This window comes from Lepidochelys kempii, chromosome 5, assembly GCF_965140285.1.
Source record: "Lepidochelys kempii isolate rLepKem1 chromosome 5, rLepKem1.hap1, whole genome shotgun sequence".
Taxonomy (NCBI): domain Eukaryota; kingdom Metazoa; phylum Chordata; order Testudines; family Cheloniidae; genus Lepidochelys; species Lepidochelys kempii.
This window is the reverse complement of record NC_136384.1, coordinates 53,924,378-53,942,676: the sequence shown is the minus strand read 5'-3', so window position 1 is coordinate 53,942,676 and position 18,299 is coordinate 53,924,378. Positions and strand designations below refer to the sequence as shown.

The following is an 18,299-nucleotide window of genomic DNA, read 5'->3' as shown; positions in this document are numbered from 1 at the left end:
GCTCCTCTAGCACTTGCGCCAGGAAATTGTCCCCTACGCTTTCCAAAAACTTCCTGGATTGTCTATGCACTGCTGTATTGCTCTCCTAGCAGATATCAGGAAAATTAAAGTCACCCATGAGAATCAGGGCATGCGAGAATTAATAGATCTTTTAATTTTATTCAAGGTAGTATGTATGGGAATACTGCTTTAAAAGCATCTAGCCACTTAGCTTAAATTGAAGAAGAAACTCATTTTCTTTTGTAAATCTGCACCTATATTTCTCTAACTAAAAGGGGCCATGACATTACTGAAGGAGATACCTTACTTGTATTGCACCAATTTGTTTCTTTAATTCTATTGATCATTAACATTTTATCATTGAAAACAAAAGCTTGTTCTGTTATTTTGGCAAGTGTATTTTGTAAGGTTTATTGTTATTTTCAAGGTCTGTTAACATGGCTTTTTCATTTTTAGTTTATGGCTACAGCAGCATAGCTGTAGTAACAGGTTATGCATGATAATCTTGGCTGACAGATGGGTGAAGTCATTCTTTAAAAGAATGGCTGAATGATGCTGTCTTGGCTACAGTTACTATGAAAAGAAGACTCCTATAGTAAGACCCTGTAAATAAGAGGAGGATCTTTCAGTCTAACCACCACTCATCTTCTAAGCAAATTTAACTTTGCTTCCAGGGAGGTTTTTGTTAGTAATTAAACAGTTCAGTAGTTATGTTAATTATCATTGAAATATCTTGTGTGTAAAGTTGTCTTGAGTTTACTTGCTGATATTCAGCACAGATAGTAATAAATTATGAAGACTTCTTTGTGTACAGCAGAAACTATTGTAGCTGTATTTAGTCAACTGAGAAAAGCAGACCAGGTAAATAATAAACTTCTTTATTGGATGAACATAACAAGCTTTTTTTCCTTTTAAAAACAAAACAAACAGCTTGTGCCTTACTCTTAAGCCCCTTGGTGATGTAAACATTTGTATTAAAACAAAAAGAAAAGGAGTACTTGTGGCACCTTAGAGACTAACCAATTTATTTGAGCATAAGCTTTCGTGAGCTACAGTTCACTTCATCGGATGCATACTGTGGAAAGTGTAGAACATACACACACAAAGCATGAAAAAATACCACCTCCCACCCCACTCTCCTGCTGGTAATAGCTTATCTAAAGTGATCACTCTCCTTACAATGTGTATGATAATCAAGTTGGGCCATTTCCAGCACAAATCCTAGCACCTCTTTCATTCCCAATTAAGTACTGTGAGAGTCCCCAGAGTGGACTGTGATAATAGGGAATCTTTCTGTGGAAATAAGGAATCCCCATTCTGGGACTGAATCTCCAGCCCTAGAATCTTAGAAATGTAGGGCTGGAAAGGACATTGAGAGGTCATATAAACCAGTCCCTTGCACCAAGGCAGGGCCAAGTCGACCTAGACCATCCCTGACAGGTGTTATCTAACCTGTTCTTAAAAACTTCCAATGCTGGAAATTCTACAACTTCCTTTGGAAGCCAATTCCAGTGCTTAGCTATCCTTATGATTGGAAGGTTTTTCCTAATATCCAATTTAAATCCCCCTTGCTGCAGATTAAGCCCATTACTTCTTGTTCTACCTTCAGTGGACATCAAGAACAAGTGATCACTGTCCTCTTCATAACAGCCCTTAACTTATGCCAGCATCTGATATGCCAACAGAGCCTGTCACAATTGCCAGTGGGAACTGTAAAAATAACATAAAATGAAAATTATGTTAAACTCAGAAAGTACTAAAAAATCCCATAAACAAAGATCTCAGTGGCATGCATTAAATTCAGGCCATTTGAGTCCTAATGCAGCTGAACTGGGGACAGGCTGCCCATCTCCTTAGAAGATTTCTCTGTGAATTTTGGAACAGGTCTAGCATGCTGCTATCATCAAAATTAAAAGATGATGGAGCAAATCAGTATATCATTTCTAAAGTGCCTGGGATAAGGGAAGCTTATCGTGCAACAAAGGCATTGAAGGGAAGTGTTAGAGCTAGTTGAAATGTTTCAAATTACTTTGGTTTTGATCTTGGTTGGTTGGTTTTTTGTGTGTGTGTGTTCTTCAGCTCCAGTTGTAGTCATCTTTGTGGGTTTTTTTGTACAGTTGTCATCCTTTTTTTGTCTTCAGCTATTGTCATCACCAATGTTGGCTGTTTCATGTTAGTTCATTAGCTTATGTTTAGTATTTGTCATATTTGGTTGGTTTGGGGTTTGGGAGGCAGAAGGCATTGCACTGCCCGTTTTGATGGGTCAGATTAGTTATGTGATGGAATATTTTCAAAATAGGACATTTTCATTTCAGAAAATTACTGATTTTGACACAAAAATGGTTTCTCTTCTCTCTTTAATGTCAGTGGGAATTGTCTGGGCAGAATGAGATACATGACAGAAATGTGCTTCTTACAATGCAAATTTCAAGGGTTCTCTGAAAACTAAGGGCCTGAATTCAAGGCCCATTAAAGTCAATGGAAAGACTTCCTTTGACTTCAGTGGGCTCTGGATCAGGTCCCATAAGGACAGCAGAAAGTTCAATTAGGGCCAGCCAAAAACTTTACATCAAAACTGTTTTTTGATGAAAAATTAGGTTTCTGATTAATTTTTTTTTTCAAAAAGGTCTGCTATTTTGCAGAAAATTTCATTTTATTTTTGTCAGAAGAAACCAAACACACAAGAACTGAAATATTTCAGCTGAAAACCAAAATATTTTGATTCTCATATTTCTTCTGTGGTGCCTCATGGATGTTATAGCTTGATTTTCTCATGTTCCCATTTTCCTTTATGGGCCAGGCTCCACAGCCAGACTGCATCTCACAGGATGCATGAAGAATAGGAATTGCCATGCTGCAACCAGCTGCTGTCAACATGAGGGAAGACTTTGGTGCATCATGGGGAAGGTGGTCCAATCATAGAACCCAGTCCATAGAGGAAAATGGGAATTATGAGGCACCAAAAACGCTCCAATTTGAGGCCAGATAGTTTGGCTTTCAGCTGAAAACTTTGGTTTTTATTTATTTGTTTATTCTGAAAAGTCAGATTCCTGAAAAGCCCATTTTCTGACCAGCTCTGCTTGCAGCAAATCCTGACTTTTGATTTTTAGAGCTGACTGTGTGTCAGATTTCCATATCTACGCTTATGGCAAATTTGATCAGTGTTATGCCCAAGTAATGGTCTCATGGTTTTATGACCATGTTTTTCCTTCAGGTTGTCTTATCCAATAGGAATTGTCCTTTTTTTTTTTTGCAGGACCATGTAGAAAATGTCATGCTTTTCAATTATGTGAAAAGATGCCATACACTACCTTTGGGACAATAGTCATTTGGCAATAATGTGCTGATATGTGGCTGACAGTTATAACTGTTTTCATACTATCTTGGAAGTTATTTCCCTATTAGGAGAAAAAGCCATAGTAATAATTCCTTTAAATGACATTTTCTTGCAGTTATTTCCTCTGCAATTATTTCTGCCATATTCCTGTGGTTTGGTTTGGTTTTGCTTTTTAACAGTGGCATATGCTATTAATTTTAATTTTTTTTTAAAAAGGTAGATTTTTTAATCACACCTCAAATGTTTCCAAACGTATCATTATAATTTCTATCGCTACAAATTATTCCCCATTTCCCCTGTCAGTTTCCAGCACAGGCTATTTGTAACAACTTATCTCTAGCTGTGAGGATTCCCTGCAATTCCTGAGTGCTTTTCCTTTGAATTGACTACCAGTGTGGTGTGCTGCACAGTTAGCTAATGCAAGTAGCTTTCAAATGCAGAACTTGTCTACAACGCAGCATAATGTGCTACTACAGTGAGGTCCCATAATCTCCTCAAGCACACACTATTTTAATGCCTTTTTCATTTTTAATGACTAGTGTACTATAGGCTGCTATTTCTCTCACATTCTCCACAAGAATTCTCATTGCCTGATATGACACCTACTGGTATGAACAGAACTGATCAATTATTTAAGTGTTCTAATGCAGTTCTAAAGTTTCTTCTAAGTTCTGCCAGATGTCTAAATTTGTTAATCTTATGAAGTGTTTTATTAGCATCCGTCATCATAAACACTGACCAGCTTTGAACATCCCTTACAAGTGAGAGAGACTATAGTTACTTAAAGAATTTTACTCTCCTGAGCTGCTTTAAAATGAACTTTATCTTTTTTTAAAGTAATACACAAAAATATGTCTGAACACAAATAGGACTAATACAAGGTTAGTAGAAATGACAACAGATTTTTAGCCAAATGGCTCTTGGCCCTTCACATCCTGACTCCCTTTGTGACCGTTTCTTTATAAATCAGCATACCAGGCCTGAACTTGTAAAGTGATGTCCTCTTTTGAGAGGTGCTGAGTGTATTCTGAGGGGTTCTGGGGGTCGTCAGCGTCCAGTGAAGTCACTGTATCTTGCAGGATTAGTTGCACTTTGTGAACCGCTGGGATGGCATTGTTATCTGAGTACTATGGATGGGATTTACAAAAGTAAATATGGGACTTTAGAGCACAAGTCACATTGAGTTCCTGTGGGAGTTGGGTGCCTAACTCTCTTTGGTGTTTTTGAAAATCCATGCCCTTTAGTTAAAATGGATTTGAAGCATCAGTAGAGTAAGATTAGTCATAGTTTAGCACATTGTGGTATGTTAAATTTATCTTATATAGGAAAGATTCACAAGTCTTAAAATGGTTAGTGATTGTAATACATAAAAAGAGGGCTTAACTTCATTCGTCATTGAATTACTGAGGAAAGTATATGCTATTTTAGTGTTTCTGTTTTTGCCCTGACTTACACCTAAAAATTAACAATAATAAGAAAACTGCATTAGTTGAGAGTTTAGTTCAAGTGACTTATTTCTTGGTCTAAAGGCTTGTCTACATGACAAGTTAGTGAGTGGCAAGCCAGGGTGAGAGTCTGCAGTGCACCAGCTTGCCATGCACTAACTCACCATGTGAACGCTCCTACTGCACGTTCCGGGACACCATGGCTTGTCGTACACCAGCTCACCACCATGTAGAGAAGTCCTCCATGATTCCAGAATTGTGGTCTGTAGAGTGTTTTCTGGCAGTCCGCAAAAAACATTTTGGTCACATGGTACTGGTTCTTCCTGGTTTCCAGCTGCTAAGTTGCACAGAAGACAGCTAAAATACATGAAATGCTTTCCAGTGTTGCTTTTCCATTTAAGCAATTGTTGAAGTTGCCACATAGATGTCATGCAATTGCTAGCAGGAGAGGAAGTCTTCATGAATGTTCCACATGATTGTGAATGGGACGTGAAGTGATTCACAAGACCACCTCTCTAAGACCTTGTCCACACTTGCAGTGGTGTATAGGGTACATACAGCTATGTGACGAGGTGAAAAGCAGGCTGTATCCACACTCTGATGACTAACTACACATAGCAGTGAAAGGCCATGGCAGAGCTTTTCCCCGTTGCTGAAGTCTTTCTTTGGCAACAGTGAAACACTCCAGCAGCAGGGAGGCAGCAGGACACCACACTGCTAAAAAGAGAGAGCTGATGTGACAGGCATGGCTTGGGCATGTAGAGAGCCATGTAGGCTATATATCCTATGGTTCTTGTGTGTCTGTACTCTACTCACCCAAGCAGTACCTCACTGTCTATACTGCTATTTATACTCCTGCTAACTGGGCATGCAGTGTCTGTACTCTACACGCCGCTGTAAGTAAACAAATAATTTAAGTTGAATCTACACAAAGAAAGTTTGCGAACCACCCCTTCTCTATAACACTGCAATTTCTGAAATGTTTTACCATAATTGAAAATACAATGTGTACCATTTGCTACTGTGATTAAAAAAGAAAAAAAAGTGTGAATTGAGCTGTTTGCTCAAATAAACCAGCCATTGTATAAGTTTTAAGACAAAAACATTCAGAGCAAGCCTACATATTTATACTCATTTTTCAAGGAAGCATATACTCAGGAGATGACTCTTTTCTACAAATATAATTTGAACATTCACATAAACCCTTCTCTTGTTGTATGGGTCATTTTTGTATATTCAATAGCTGATCCAATGAAACATCATTTTTTAAGCAGAGACAGAACAAAATAAGAGCTGTGTTTAGTGGTTCTGCCTAAGGGACTACAGATGTTAAGAAAAACATCAAAACATTATGTTAAAATAATGTTACGGGTCTAAGCTTAAATTGGAAAAAAAAACGGAAATGTAAAAAAAAGAAACATACTCTGCTTACCATTTGCAAGAGCCTGGTATTGATTCAGAAAAGTACCTAAGCACATGCCAAAATCAGTCCATGTTCAAGAAAGCAGCTAAATACATGATTAACTTCAAGCATGTATTTAAATTCCATTCACTTCAATGGGACTTAAACACATGCTTAAAGTTAAGCATATGCTTAAGTGCTTTCCAGAATCAGGACATCAGTGAATCATTTTGCCTAATACATGTGTTAAAATATCTAATAGTAATTTAAAAAGAGAGAGAGAGAGAAAGAAAGATAGAAAAGTCCTCTTTGGAAAGTGTTAGAATTGACAAAATAGTCTGTAGAAGCTTCTTCCTCTCCAACTGCTTACAAAAGTTCTTTCTGGAGCATTACTTTTTAATCAGAAATGAGTTTTTTTCTTTATAAACTTAAATCTGTAATATTTTTGATAAAAAATGAATGCATACTTAGTTGACTTTATTTAATATACTTCTGAGAATGTGTTGTTACTTATGTGCAACAGCTTCTAGAAATTATATCTTTTAGCAGTGTGTTTTTTTTTCTTCAAAGTACTACAAGTAATTAGGCACTATAGAGTATTTGCTAGTCATTTCATTTTTTTTTAATAGGGACCTTTTTAGATTTACGTTTGGAAAACAGCATTTATTTCAGGCATTAAAACAAAGATTCTGACACAGCTTTAGCTATTGTGTATAGCAGCATACCTGGTGCTGCTTTATTTTATTGGTTCCAATTTTTCACCATATCAGATGCTTGGAGTGGAGCATGGTGGCCCCTGGGAGCCAGCTACAACTGATGCAGGGCCACCCAACCCTAGTGTAAATAAGATCAGGAAGGTTCCAGCTGGCATAAGGTCCCTTATTTATTGGATAATTTGAGAATTGGGCATAGCTGAGCTCAACTCTGCCATGCCCCCAGCGTGCCTCTAATAAGCCACCTGTGCTGAGGGCAGAGGAAGCAGTTAAGCCACCTTTGCCAGCTCTACACCTGTGCAGTTTCCTCCAGGATAGAAGGAATTTTCTGCTAGGAAACTTAATCCTGTGTTACAACTACTTTCTTCTTCGTAAATGGGTAATCAGTGCAAAATGGTCTAAACTGATTAGAGAATCTGGCCTTATTATACTTTGGCCCCAATCCCACAAATGCTTATACACATGATTACATGACTACTTACTCCTGAGTTCAACTGTATAAGTAGTATAAGTAAAGAGTTCTCAAACAGGGCCAATTCCACATAGCTTAAATAAGAACACTACTCAGTACTGTTTTAAATTTACACTAAGTTACTCAACTAACTAGCAATCTAGAGCATTTCATTACAAATATTCAGACTCATGTTTGTGTTAATATTTCCTCTGAATCACATTTCTATTGTTGAATTGTCTTGTAACATCTCAGGACTAAATCCACTTAGCCACTGCTCCACAAGGTGCTGCAACATGAAACCCCTCAGTGCCCTACCACCTAATAGAATCTTCAGCCCTGAGGTATGTGCCCAGGCTTCCCAGACAATGCATGGAAAGAAAGAAGTGCTTAAGGGAGGGATTCTGAGAAGCCATTTAGCTGAGCAGGGAGCCACGTAATCTCCATAACTCCTCAGCCAGGAGTGAAATGCAGAGGGAAAAGGAGGGGCTTAGGCTCCTCTTCTCAAAGGCATTTGTTCCAGAGTAACAGCCGTGTTAGTCTGTATCTGCAAAAAGAAAAGGAGGACTTGTGGCACCTTAGAGACTAACAAATGTATTTGAGCATAAGCTTTCGTGAGCTACAGCTCACTTCATCGGATGCATCAAAGGCATTTAGGCACCTGATTCCCATCAATATGGGTCTTTAGGCAAGTGACTGATGGGCCGAAGGCAGGTGCCTCCATCCACTCCAGATTCTTAGCCATGAACCCTCTCTTGTAGATCACTGCCTAAACCAGATCAGCCTGTGTCCTAGGGGATGAAACCCAGACTTTTCTCAAGAAACACTAGAGAGAAAGAGATCCACCCCATTGTAGCCAAGGCCCTCACCTTAGATACAGAAGACCTCTGTTAAAGTCCCTGCTCTGCCTGATTTGGAACAGGGTCTTGAACCTAGATCTCCCACATCCCTGGTGAGTGCCCTAACCATAAGGCTATTGGATGTTCTGGTACACCCTCATGCATGCCGGGCAGCCAACTCCCGAAATTCCCAAGCTGGTTGCCCAGTTCTTTTTGTGTGGGTTATGCATGCTCGGAGCATGCCTACCAGCTCAGACCCCTCAGGTGAGATAGGCAGCAGAACCCCTACTTTAAGAATCCTGCTAAGGCTAGGATACTGAGCAGCTTGGATGATTTTGTGCATGCCCACCAGTGGAAACATAGGCATCTAGGAAATTTAAATGCCTACGGAGTCTGGTGCCAGCTGAGTGGTGGTTCTGAGGACATCATTGGTGCCCAAATGGTGGACTTAGGCACCAAAAGAGGCTGTTAAGCCCTTAAGTATCTTTGTGGATCTAGCCCTTAGTAACTAAACCAAAGCAGGAAAAGGAGATATACAAAGAGAGCAGTTTAGCCCAGGAGTGTTCTTTGAATCACAGGATGTTAAACTGCTTTTAGATCAGCAGCTTGTAGAAGCATGCATTAAATTGTAATCCATGGTTCTTCTTGTAACCAGTTAATGATCCTATCAGTAACAGCCTAATTGCCTCTGCCAAGCTCTAAATTCTGCTGTTTTGAAGAAGGCAATGATTGTGATCCAGCTAATCACATTCAAATCTGAAAAGTACACCGCAACAGAATGTTAATTCAGCTTCTTTTTCCTGGTAATCCATTTGATAACCTGGTGTTTGCAATTGACTAACTGAATATTCATTCCACTTCCACAGAGGAAGGTATGTTTTTCATTAAATTATTTTAATTCAGATATTTTGTCGATACTCTGTGTTGAATCCTGATTTCATTCTCATACTAGTTGGTTTCAATGGAAACACTCCTGCAAAGCAAGCAGGATGTAGCCAATTGGGGACAAACAGGCTAAAGACACATGTGGTAGCACAGCTGTTACCTTGATGCTTTGTTAACATTAGCCTTTGGTTTTTATAATTTTGTTCTTGTTTCAGTATAATTATTCAACACAGTGTAATAAAAAAATGTGTACTTAGCACCATGAAAGTGTGCTAGAAAAAAATGACAGAATATACGCCAAAGTATCCCTGAGCTTTCCACATCATTTTTCAGAACAACATTACAAGGCTATTGGATATGTTCTGTAAGCATAAAAAAATTGTTACTGGGACATTTTTATTAACTCTGGATCTGTGTAATAATAAAGGTTGATTATGATTTTACCTTTTAAATCCTTGGAATTTTAATGAATTTTTTTCCTGCTTTGAATTTCAGTGAGAAGTACTCTGAATATGATGGCCACATAAAATATTTATGAAATCCATCTAGATTATCTTTAAGGTTATAAAACAAACAAACAAACACCTGGTTTTTAAGAAGTTTTTTTTTTATATGCTAACAAAACAGACATTAATTTTCAATGTAAGAAACATTCCTTTCAAGACTACTTTAAGAGACCATTAAAGTCAAGATATTAAAAAAATTATGCCTAAAAGCAAAGCTCCTAAAACCTTAGTTCAGTGATACTCAGACTTCGGTAGTTCAGGAGCCAAATAAATGATCAGCATTACCCAAAAGAGTCACAGTAGTGTGAATTCATTGTTTCATTTACTATAGTACTATATATTCATATTCAAACAGTATGACAGGGGAAATATTTGGATAGATCAGATAATTCTCACAGCAAAATGACTGATCAAATATTCTAATTGGTTAATAATTAAATCACATAGTGTTTTAATAAAATATGCTGCAAAGAACTGCAGGAGGCACGTTAAAGAGCCACTCGTGGTTTGTGGGCCTCCGTCTGAGTATCACTGGCTTAGTTAAAAGTGCAGAGCAACCAGCAGCTGCCACTGAAGTTAATAGGAGTTGCCTGGCACTCAGCCCTTTTGAAAATCAGGCCACTTATTTAGGCTCCGAACTAAAGTATTAAAGAGCTTAATTTTAGTTACAATTTACTCTAAGTCCCCTTTATACTGCTCTTCCCTCTGTTTTTGAAAAACTTGACCTAAGATTGCAAAATTAGAATTAAAGTTCGCAACTTTAGGGCACAATCCTACAAACACTAAGCTGATGAGATTTTTTTTACTCATGCAAGTACACCTATTGACTACCACCCATGCTAAAGAACAGTATAGTTCTGCCACTTCACTAAAACACATCTCTGGACCTAGCAGACCTTGCAAAATACTGACTGGAGTCAAATCTGCTATTTTTAGCAAGAAAATCAAGAAATTGGCAAAGAACGGTCTTCAGGCACACCAATCTACTGCCCACTTCCTTGATCTGTATCAGTCAATGTTCAGGCATAGTCATGGAAGAAGGACAGCACTGATAAATATCTCCTTCCTGTACACAGATGGGGGAATATGTCTATACTCATCCTCCTGGGTCTGTCTAGAGCATTAGATACTGCTCATCCTAGTGTGTTTCTGTCATTCACCTCAGAGATGTAACAAGGTTTGACAGGACAGGTCTGAAATGGGTCCAATCATTCCTTTCCAAATCCTCACAGAGAGGAATCATGGGGAGCTGTTCCTTTATCTCTGGGCCACTCAATTTTGAAAGTCCATAAGGCTCAGTCCTCCTCTCCATCCTTTCTAACATCTACACAAAGTCTCTGAGGGGAAGAGAGACATCATGGTCTGACATACAAGCAATATGCAGCAAGTCCTCAGTTCTACATACACTTTGCTTCCAATAGAAATAGCACCATTTTCCCAGCTATCCATCTGCCTGGCCAGGATAAACTAGATGACAGAAAGCTGGCTGACCCTGAACCTGGACAAGATGAAGGTGCTTTTGGTGGGAAGATGAAAAATCTCTGAAGATCTAACAACATGTTAATTCACCTCCCAGTCAAAGTTCTGCCCTCCAGTTGTCTAATCAGACCAAAGTGTACATGCCTTTCTGGACTCCAGATACCGATGTCTGGAAAAATTATTACTTCAATCTATGACTAGACAGAAGACTGTTCCCATTCATGTCCTACATGGAACTGCTCACATGATCCAAGCCTTCATGATCTCATGGGTAGACAACTGCAACTCACTCTGAGTCTTTTCATGACTTCAATGGACTTTCATATGCAGTGTTGTTGTTACAGCCCGGTTAATCCCATGATATTAGAGAGACAAGGTGGGTGAGGTAATATCTTTTATCTGAACAGTTTCTGTTGGTGAGAGAGGCAAGCTTTAAGTTCACACAGAGCTCTTCTTCAGGTCTGAAAAGCTAAACACATGGTGAAACAGATTTAAATATGTTACCTACTTGTGCTAAACAATCTGTTTTACCTTGTATTTAGCTTCCAAGACCTGAAGAAGAGCTCTGTGTGAGCTTGAAAGCTTGCCTCTCTCACCAACAGAAACTGGGCTGATAAAAGATAATACTTCACCCACCTTGTCTCTTCAATGAACTTTGAAATATACTCTAGATCTAACTCAAACATTTTAAAAGTTCTGATTAGTCCCAAATGTACCAGCTCTTCAGTAATATTGGCCACTGAAAATACATAACCCGGCTCACTACACTGGCTCCTCACAGAATACTAAGTCAGATTCAAGGCCTTGGCATTAATTTTCAAGATCCTCTGTGGAACTGACCCAAGATATGTCCAAAAATCACCATTCTCTTCACAACAATGATCTCTCTTCACAACTATATTCCTCAGGAACTATGAAGCTGTCAACCTCAGGAGAAGACTAGGCTTTCATGGCAAAAGGGCCAAGACTTTGGAACTCATTACCAGTACCAGAGGACATCTGAATGGTCACAGATCTTCCTGCCTTCAGAACACAGAGTCAAATTAACTTCTTCAGCTATGACTACATCTTAAAATAGAGAAGGAGAAAAAAGATGTGAAGGCATGAAGAGGGAGAGAGAGAAGAGGAGGAGTGTAGCACAGGGGGAGAGAGGATATATATATATATATATATATATAAATATTTTAAAATAATAATAAAGTACTACCTTTACTGTTTTAGGGGAAGTGGGAGAGAAAACTGGACCTTTGGCCTATTGTGATCTGGTTGTCATCAGATGGGGACCATTCACTTTATAGTTATGTAGAATGAAGATAAATTGAACTATTACAACCATGTTAATTATCTAGCATAGAGAAAGAATCAGATATTACAGCATGCTACACATGTGCATTGAAGCTTATATAGAAATAATGTAGGATATTACTATATGATTGTGAGCCTCTTATCCAAATTCCTTATCCCAAATTCCTTATCTGCCTTGCAACTCTATGCTATGCTGCTGTGGCTCACAATCTAGACCAACAGCCAGCATACAAGCAAGAAGATCTCACCCTGGCTTCCACACGCCAGTTATTCTTTGCAATGGGACCTCAACTACCATTCCAGCCACAAGTTCTTTTCAAAAACATTTTTCTGCCATGTTCAGCACCTCTCACTGTAACTGCTCAAGTTCACTGCACCTTTAAAGAGACAGTGCACATCACCTGTTCGTTTAACTGGTGTTAACACACCCTCCACTTCAATACACATCACTTAATTGATTTATTAAAACTAGCACACAGATTTATGTGATACCCAAGTAGAAGGGACAGGAATAGAAAAGGTCACAAACAAACAAAAATAAAACTCTGCTTCTAAGACTAAAGTCCAATTTAACAAACTAGAGTCTTCTGTTCAAAGTAGTTTTCTCATAGGCTTTTTACTGTCTTAGGTCACACCTTGCTTAATTTACATTGGAAACACAATCAAGCCTGCAGAACCACGTTGTAGAACCAGCTGGGCTTAGGCACTGTCCCGGGGTGCAGAACAATTTGTAGAGTGGGGATGCTGAGAACCATTGAACTAACCTGTAAACACAATATATTATGAAAACCACTTGAAGCCAGGGAGTGCAGCAACACCCCCAGCACCTGTAGTTTCAGCACCCATAGCATTGTCTACCAAACACAATTGAGGAACATCGTTCCAGCGCATCTGTGTAGTTTTTTTCCATGTTAACCATACTTACATCACACAAGAATATTAATAATCAGTGAGTTACTTTTCCAAGACGCCTTTTAAATAAATCTCATGACAACAATGTATAATGTATGTATATGCACAGAGCTGGTTAGGCCAGCTGAGACTCACTGCTATGTACCAGAGAGCCCCTTGCCCTCTGGTATTGGGGTGTCACAGACATCCAATTTGCAGGAGACTATTTTGTAAGAAAAAACGCATTTGCTATTTAAAAAGTATGAGGATAAATATGGAAATGATTTAACCTGGAGCAAAAACTAAAATTCATGGGGGTAAATATATTTTGGGCAATAGATGCAGTTAAAGTGCCAAAACAATTTTAGAAATCCCCAGGCCTTCAGCTGGTGCAAATAAATGTAGCTTCACTGAAGTCAATAGAACCAGACCAAATTATACCAGCTGATGATCTAGCCCCTAGTTTGAGAGCTGAGGGTGGAGTGGGGGAAGAACTAAAATTAAAGTTCCACACAAGAGGAACCCATAAGCAGCTACAGGAAATAAAGAATGTAGAGTGCATTTATACACTCACACGCATCACAAAACAAACAACATGCCCAAACAGCACGTCATGTAACAATCCATGATTGTGTGGAAATCCTAACTTTGAGGTTTTAGAAGCATATGAATACTGAAAATCAGGACTCGAGAAATAATGCACTAGTAATGCTAAAAATCTCTTTATTAGGAATGGAAGCCCTATCCAAGATGTATGATTCTTGTAAAGCCAATCTAATATGTATATTCCAGATCTTGGAAAATACTGGTCTAAGTAGGCTATTGCAAGTTAGAAGACGTTTTGGAAATCCGCTTAAACAATTGTTGAGTTGGTTTCTCTACAAAACTCAGGGCTTTCCTGAATTAGTTTGTGCTCTTGGGCATCATAGCTGATATGACATGATCAAGAATGTATCATATGTTTTTGTGTGACACAAAGTCAGTTGCTGAATTTAAAATATTACAACTATGTTTGACTGTCTTATTTGTTTATTTGTTTATAGATTGACCTCCTTGTTCCTACAAAAGTGACTGGCATAATTACTCAAGGAGCTAAAGATTTTGGTCATGTACAGTTTGTGGGCTCTTATAAACTTGCTTACAGTAATGATGGGGAGCACTGGTCCATCTACCAGGATGAAAAACAAAAAAAGGATAAGGTAAGATAATGAGGCAATTGATATTTGGATTGCATTTACAGAAAGTAGTAACCTCAGTGCTGGTAGCCTCCAGGTTAATATGTACTGTCTGTTTTATGTGGATCTATATGCCTAGAGTTCCACAGTTAAAAGTCAAGGTGAATAGAAAGGAATCATATACCACAATGACATTCGCTGATACTATAATATCGTACATATCAATGCAATGTGCCAGATCCAAAGCTATTAGATGTGGGACATAAAACTTTACAGTTCTCCATTTATTGAAATTATTTCTCCTTTGAACTCTGCAGTAGAATACACATAAAAAGTAGCTTGTTTGTGTTTTTGAGAACAGCAACCCTGCTAAGATTTTGATAAGTATATGATAAAATGTGCTAGCTATTTTGAAAAAATAAATACTTTTTTTTTTAGTGTGCCTTTGTACCTAATGGTTTTGGGTTGATTTTTCTGGTAATTAATCATTCTAGGATATCAGATACCCACCCATATGCATTAATATTGCATCAGCGGTCTTAATATGCTTTAAAATAAATTAATTCCAGAACTCTTCCTTTTGCAAATGTTAATGGCAGATATTAGAGAAAGGGGTGTTTTAAGGTGTTGAGTGCCATGTAATTTTATATCAACATAATCTAGAGAAAAAAGAATTGACAGGTCAAATTTTAATAATTGTTTCTCTCCATACTACTCCAGGGATATGATCCCCACTATATTAGTCCCGTGAGGTGACAACACTATCAAAGACAAGGAAGATACTCATAAGTCACTCACTTTCCTATTTTCTATGCAAGTCTGAGCTTTCAAAATAGTGTGTTTAAAAATTCTTAAAGAGAGTCTTAAACTCCAGTGGTCATCAAAAAAATCATTGTGTGTCTTCTTAATGATCCTTGAAGAGATAATTGTTGTCTTTGTGAGTTTGGTAAGAAAGTTACCTAAGCAATGCAGATAACTAATTAATTCCCCAATCAATATAAATAGTTGATGCTCAAATAGCATCTTATATTAGTAACCAGTTTTAGCAAGGTCACTTGATTCTATATTGGTACATAAAACATATTACTACTCACACAGTAATGGTATTGTAAATTATTATTTTAGATGATTGCATTTAGATGCAAAACATTTGCCAAAGAACATCACAAAAGAAGTTTTTCCATCTTAAGCATTTAGTGAACAAAAATAAACAGGTTTTCACCTTTAAATTGAAACATAAGGTTAGAAGTAATCAAAAAATTTCACCACTATACACATTTTCCTTAAAGTTAAACAAATGAAGACTTTAGACTTTATAAAAGAAATCAGTGTCACAAAGCATATTTCCAGAAATCTTTGTGAGTGGGAAACAGGAGGGAGGGGAGGGGAGAGGAGAGGAGAGAGGGAAGAGGTAACCAAAGACTCCTGAGTCAGCATTTATTGCCTTGAAAAACCAGGTACCACACATCATTTTGCTTTCACATTGTAAAAAATAATATATTCATATCCCTTAACAAGGTGGTGGTAACCTACTTTTTGAGAAGACATTCCTATGGTAGTTTGCCTTTTAACCAAACTGTTCCCCAGATTACAATCTAGATTCATAGATTCTATCCATCATACTGCAGGAACCACTGTGGTCATCCTCTCTGTCCTCCTGTACAACATAAGCCGTAGATGTCCCAAAAATAATTGCTGGAGCATATCTTCTAGAAAAAAAAATCTGATCTTGCTTTAAAAATTGTTAGTAATGGAGAATCCACCATGATCCTTGGTAAATTGTTTTAATAGTTAATTACCGTCGTTGTCAAAATTTTAACACTTATTTCCAGCCTGAATTTGTCTAGCTTCAACTTCCAGCCATTGGATGGTGTTATACCTTTCTTTGCTAGATTGAAGAGCCCATTCTCTTTAATTTTATAACATTCTAGTTTTTTAATCAGAATGTTGTGCAGTCAAACGCCTTTCGGAAGTCTAAGTAAATTACATCAACATTATTGTGTTTATTCACCAAACTTGTATTGTCATCAGAAAAACATATCAGGATAGTTTGACAGAATCTATTTTCCATAAATCCAGACTTATTTGCACTTATTACATTATCTTGTCTGGGATTGATGTCAGCCTGACGGACAAGCCTATGATTACCTGGGTGATTCCATTTAGCCTTTTTAACAACTGGCACAACATTAGCTTTCTTCCAGTCTTGTGGATCTTCCCTAGTGCTCCAAGACTCATTAAAATTCAACATTAATTGTCCAGCGACTGCCTCAGCCTGCTCCTTTAAAACTCAAGTTCACTGGACCTGCTGTTTAAAAATGTGTAACTTTAGAAGCTTCTGTTTAACATCCTACAGTAGATCACCCACAATTCTCAGTTAAAACTCTTACCACATAGTCTATGCATGGGACAAACAGCAGTAACTAATATTTAGATATATCTTTTTAACATAATATAAAATTCAAACTATATAGAATATTAAAGCAAAATAGACATTATAAAGCTGCATTCGCGAGTCTGTGGAATTGGACCTAGAAATGATAAGTACAGATTTATGGCCAAGCAAGAGGCATTCTCCTTGATGCTTTTTGTGCCTATCATTTATTTGGATAAAACAGATTTCCTAGGATTTTTTTTCAATTAGTTCAAACTTTTAATTTAATAAAGTAAGCAACCATAAATATAAGCATGTATGCTTTTGTTTTCCAAGCATTGTACGTATAAAAATAATTATAAATATGTTCTAAAATTCAGTAAAGACAAAGACAGGTTTGGAATAATCAAAATGATATGTTGTTATAATTACCATAATTACCATTTTTGCATCAATTTGGAAGTCTGTGCCCCCACAGGTGTTCAAAAGTAGGTTTAGTGATTGATTTATACATACATATTTAATTTCTCTTTTTTTTTATTTCAAATGTTGTTCAGTGTACATTGACTTGACCCTGGAGGCTGCAAACAGCTGAATTAATAACATGGTCAAATTTTTATTATGGAGTTGTTTACAGAACATACATCGCTTACGGGAATCATTTTTTAAAAATGCAGACAAATGGAAATTATTTATTAAAACATTCTCCTGGGTTATGGATAATTGGAACATAGTTACACTAATGGCCATTTATAGCATATATTTAGGTTCCAAATGGTTAGCAAAATGTCTTATTCTAGCAGTTAAAGTAACTGTTGCCTCAAGGTTTGAATGTTTTCAACAATTGTTGTGTTTCTTTTCAGGGTATTAAATGTTTCCACTTGTATTTATTATTCTTGGAACTTTTTTTTTAATAAAAGGAACCATAAGCGTACCTCACACATATCAATTGTATTTGCAGTTTTTGCATTTTATAAAAGAGCTTATGATACAAAATATGGTATATCCATATGGACAGTTTTGCTAACATGGAATTAGTGGTAGCTTGCCTTTTGGGTAGACGCACTGATTTCAATTAATTGAAAGGTTCTATTCACTCAGCATGAGTAGGATATCATAATCTGGCCCATATTGTTCTAAGTCCTCTCTCTCTCTCTCTCTCTTTCTCTCTCTCAAATATAATTTGACAGCATTGAGAACAAGATGGCAGATCTCAGTGGTTTTATCCTGTAGTGACTTTCTTTTGCAATAAATTCCAAGGCTCCAGATAATAAAAGCAAAATCTGCCATTGTAGCAATAAAATTGAAAAGGTACTGACAGTTGTGATTATGGATATAATTGGTTGTCAGGTAAAAATAGGAAACAATAATTTCACCTTTCCTGGATGTACCATAAATGTATCCAAAATATCTGACCGTTACCAACATTAGTACTTCATACTCATATTAGTTTATAACCTTTGCATTAAAAAAAGGAAATGTCTTCCAGAGACCAAA

The 18,299-nt window shown here is 37.4% G+C and overlaps 1 protein-coding gene across 1 annotated transcript in view; it reads left to right on the top strand.

Annotated features, from left to right (window-relative positions):
- Positions 1-18,299, top strand: part of EDIL3 (EGF like and discoidin domains 3) — a 392,956-nt gene that overhangs the window by 358,063 nt on the left and 16,594 nt on the right. Inside the window, exon 10 of the mRNA XM_073344422.2 lies at positions 14,297-14,452. Coding sequence (XP_073200523.1) covers positions 14,297-14,452 — 156 coding nt within the window. The remainder of the gene's footprint in view (positions 1-14,296; positions 14,453-18,299) is intronic.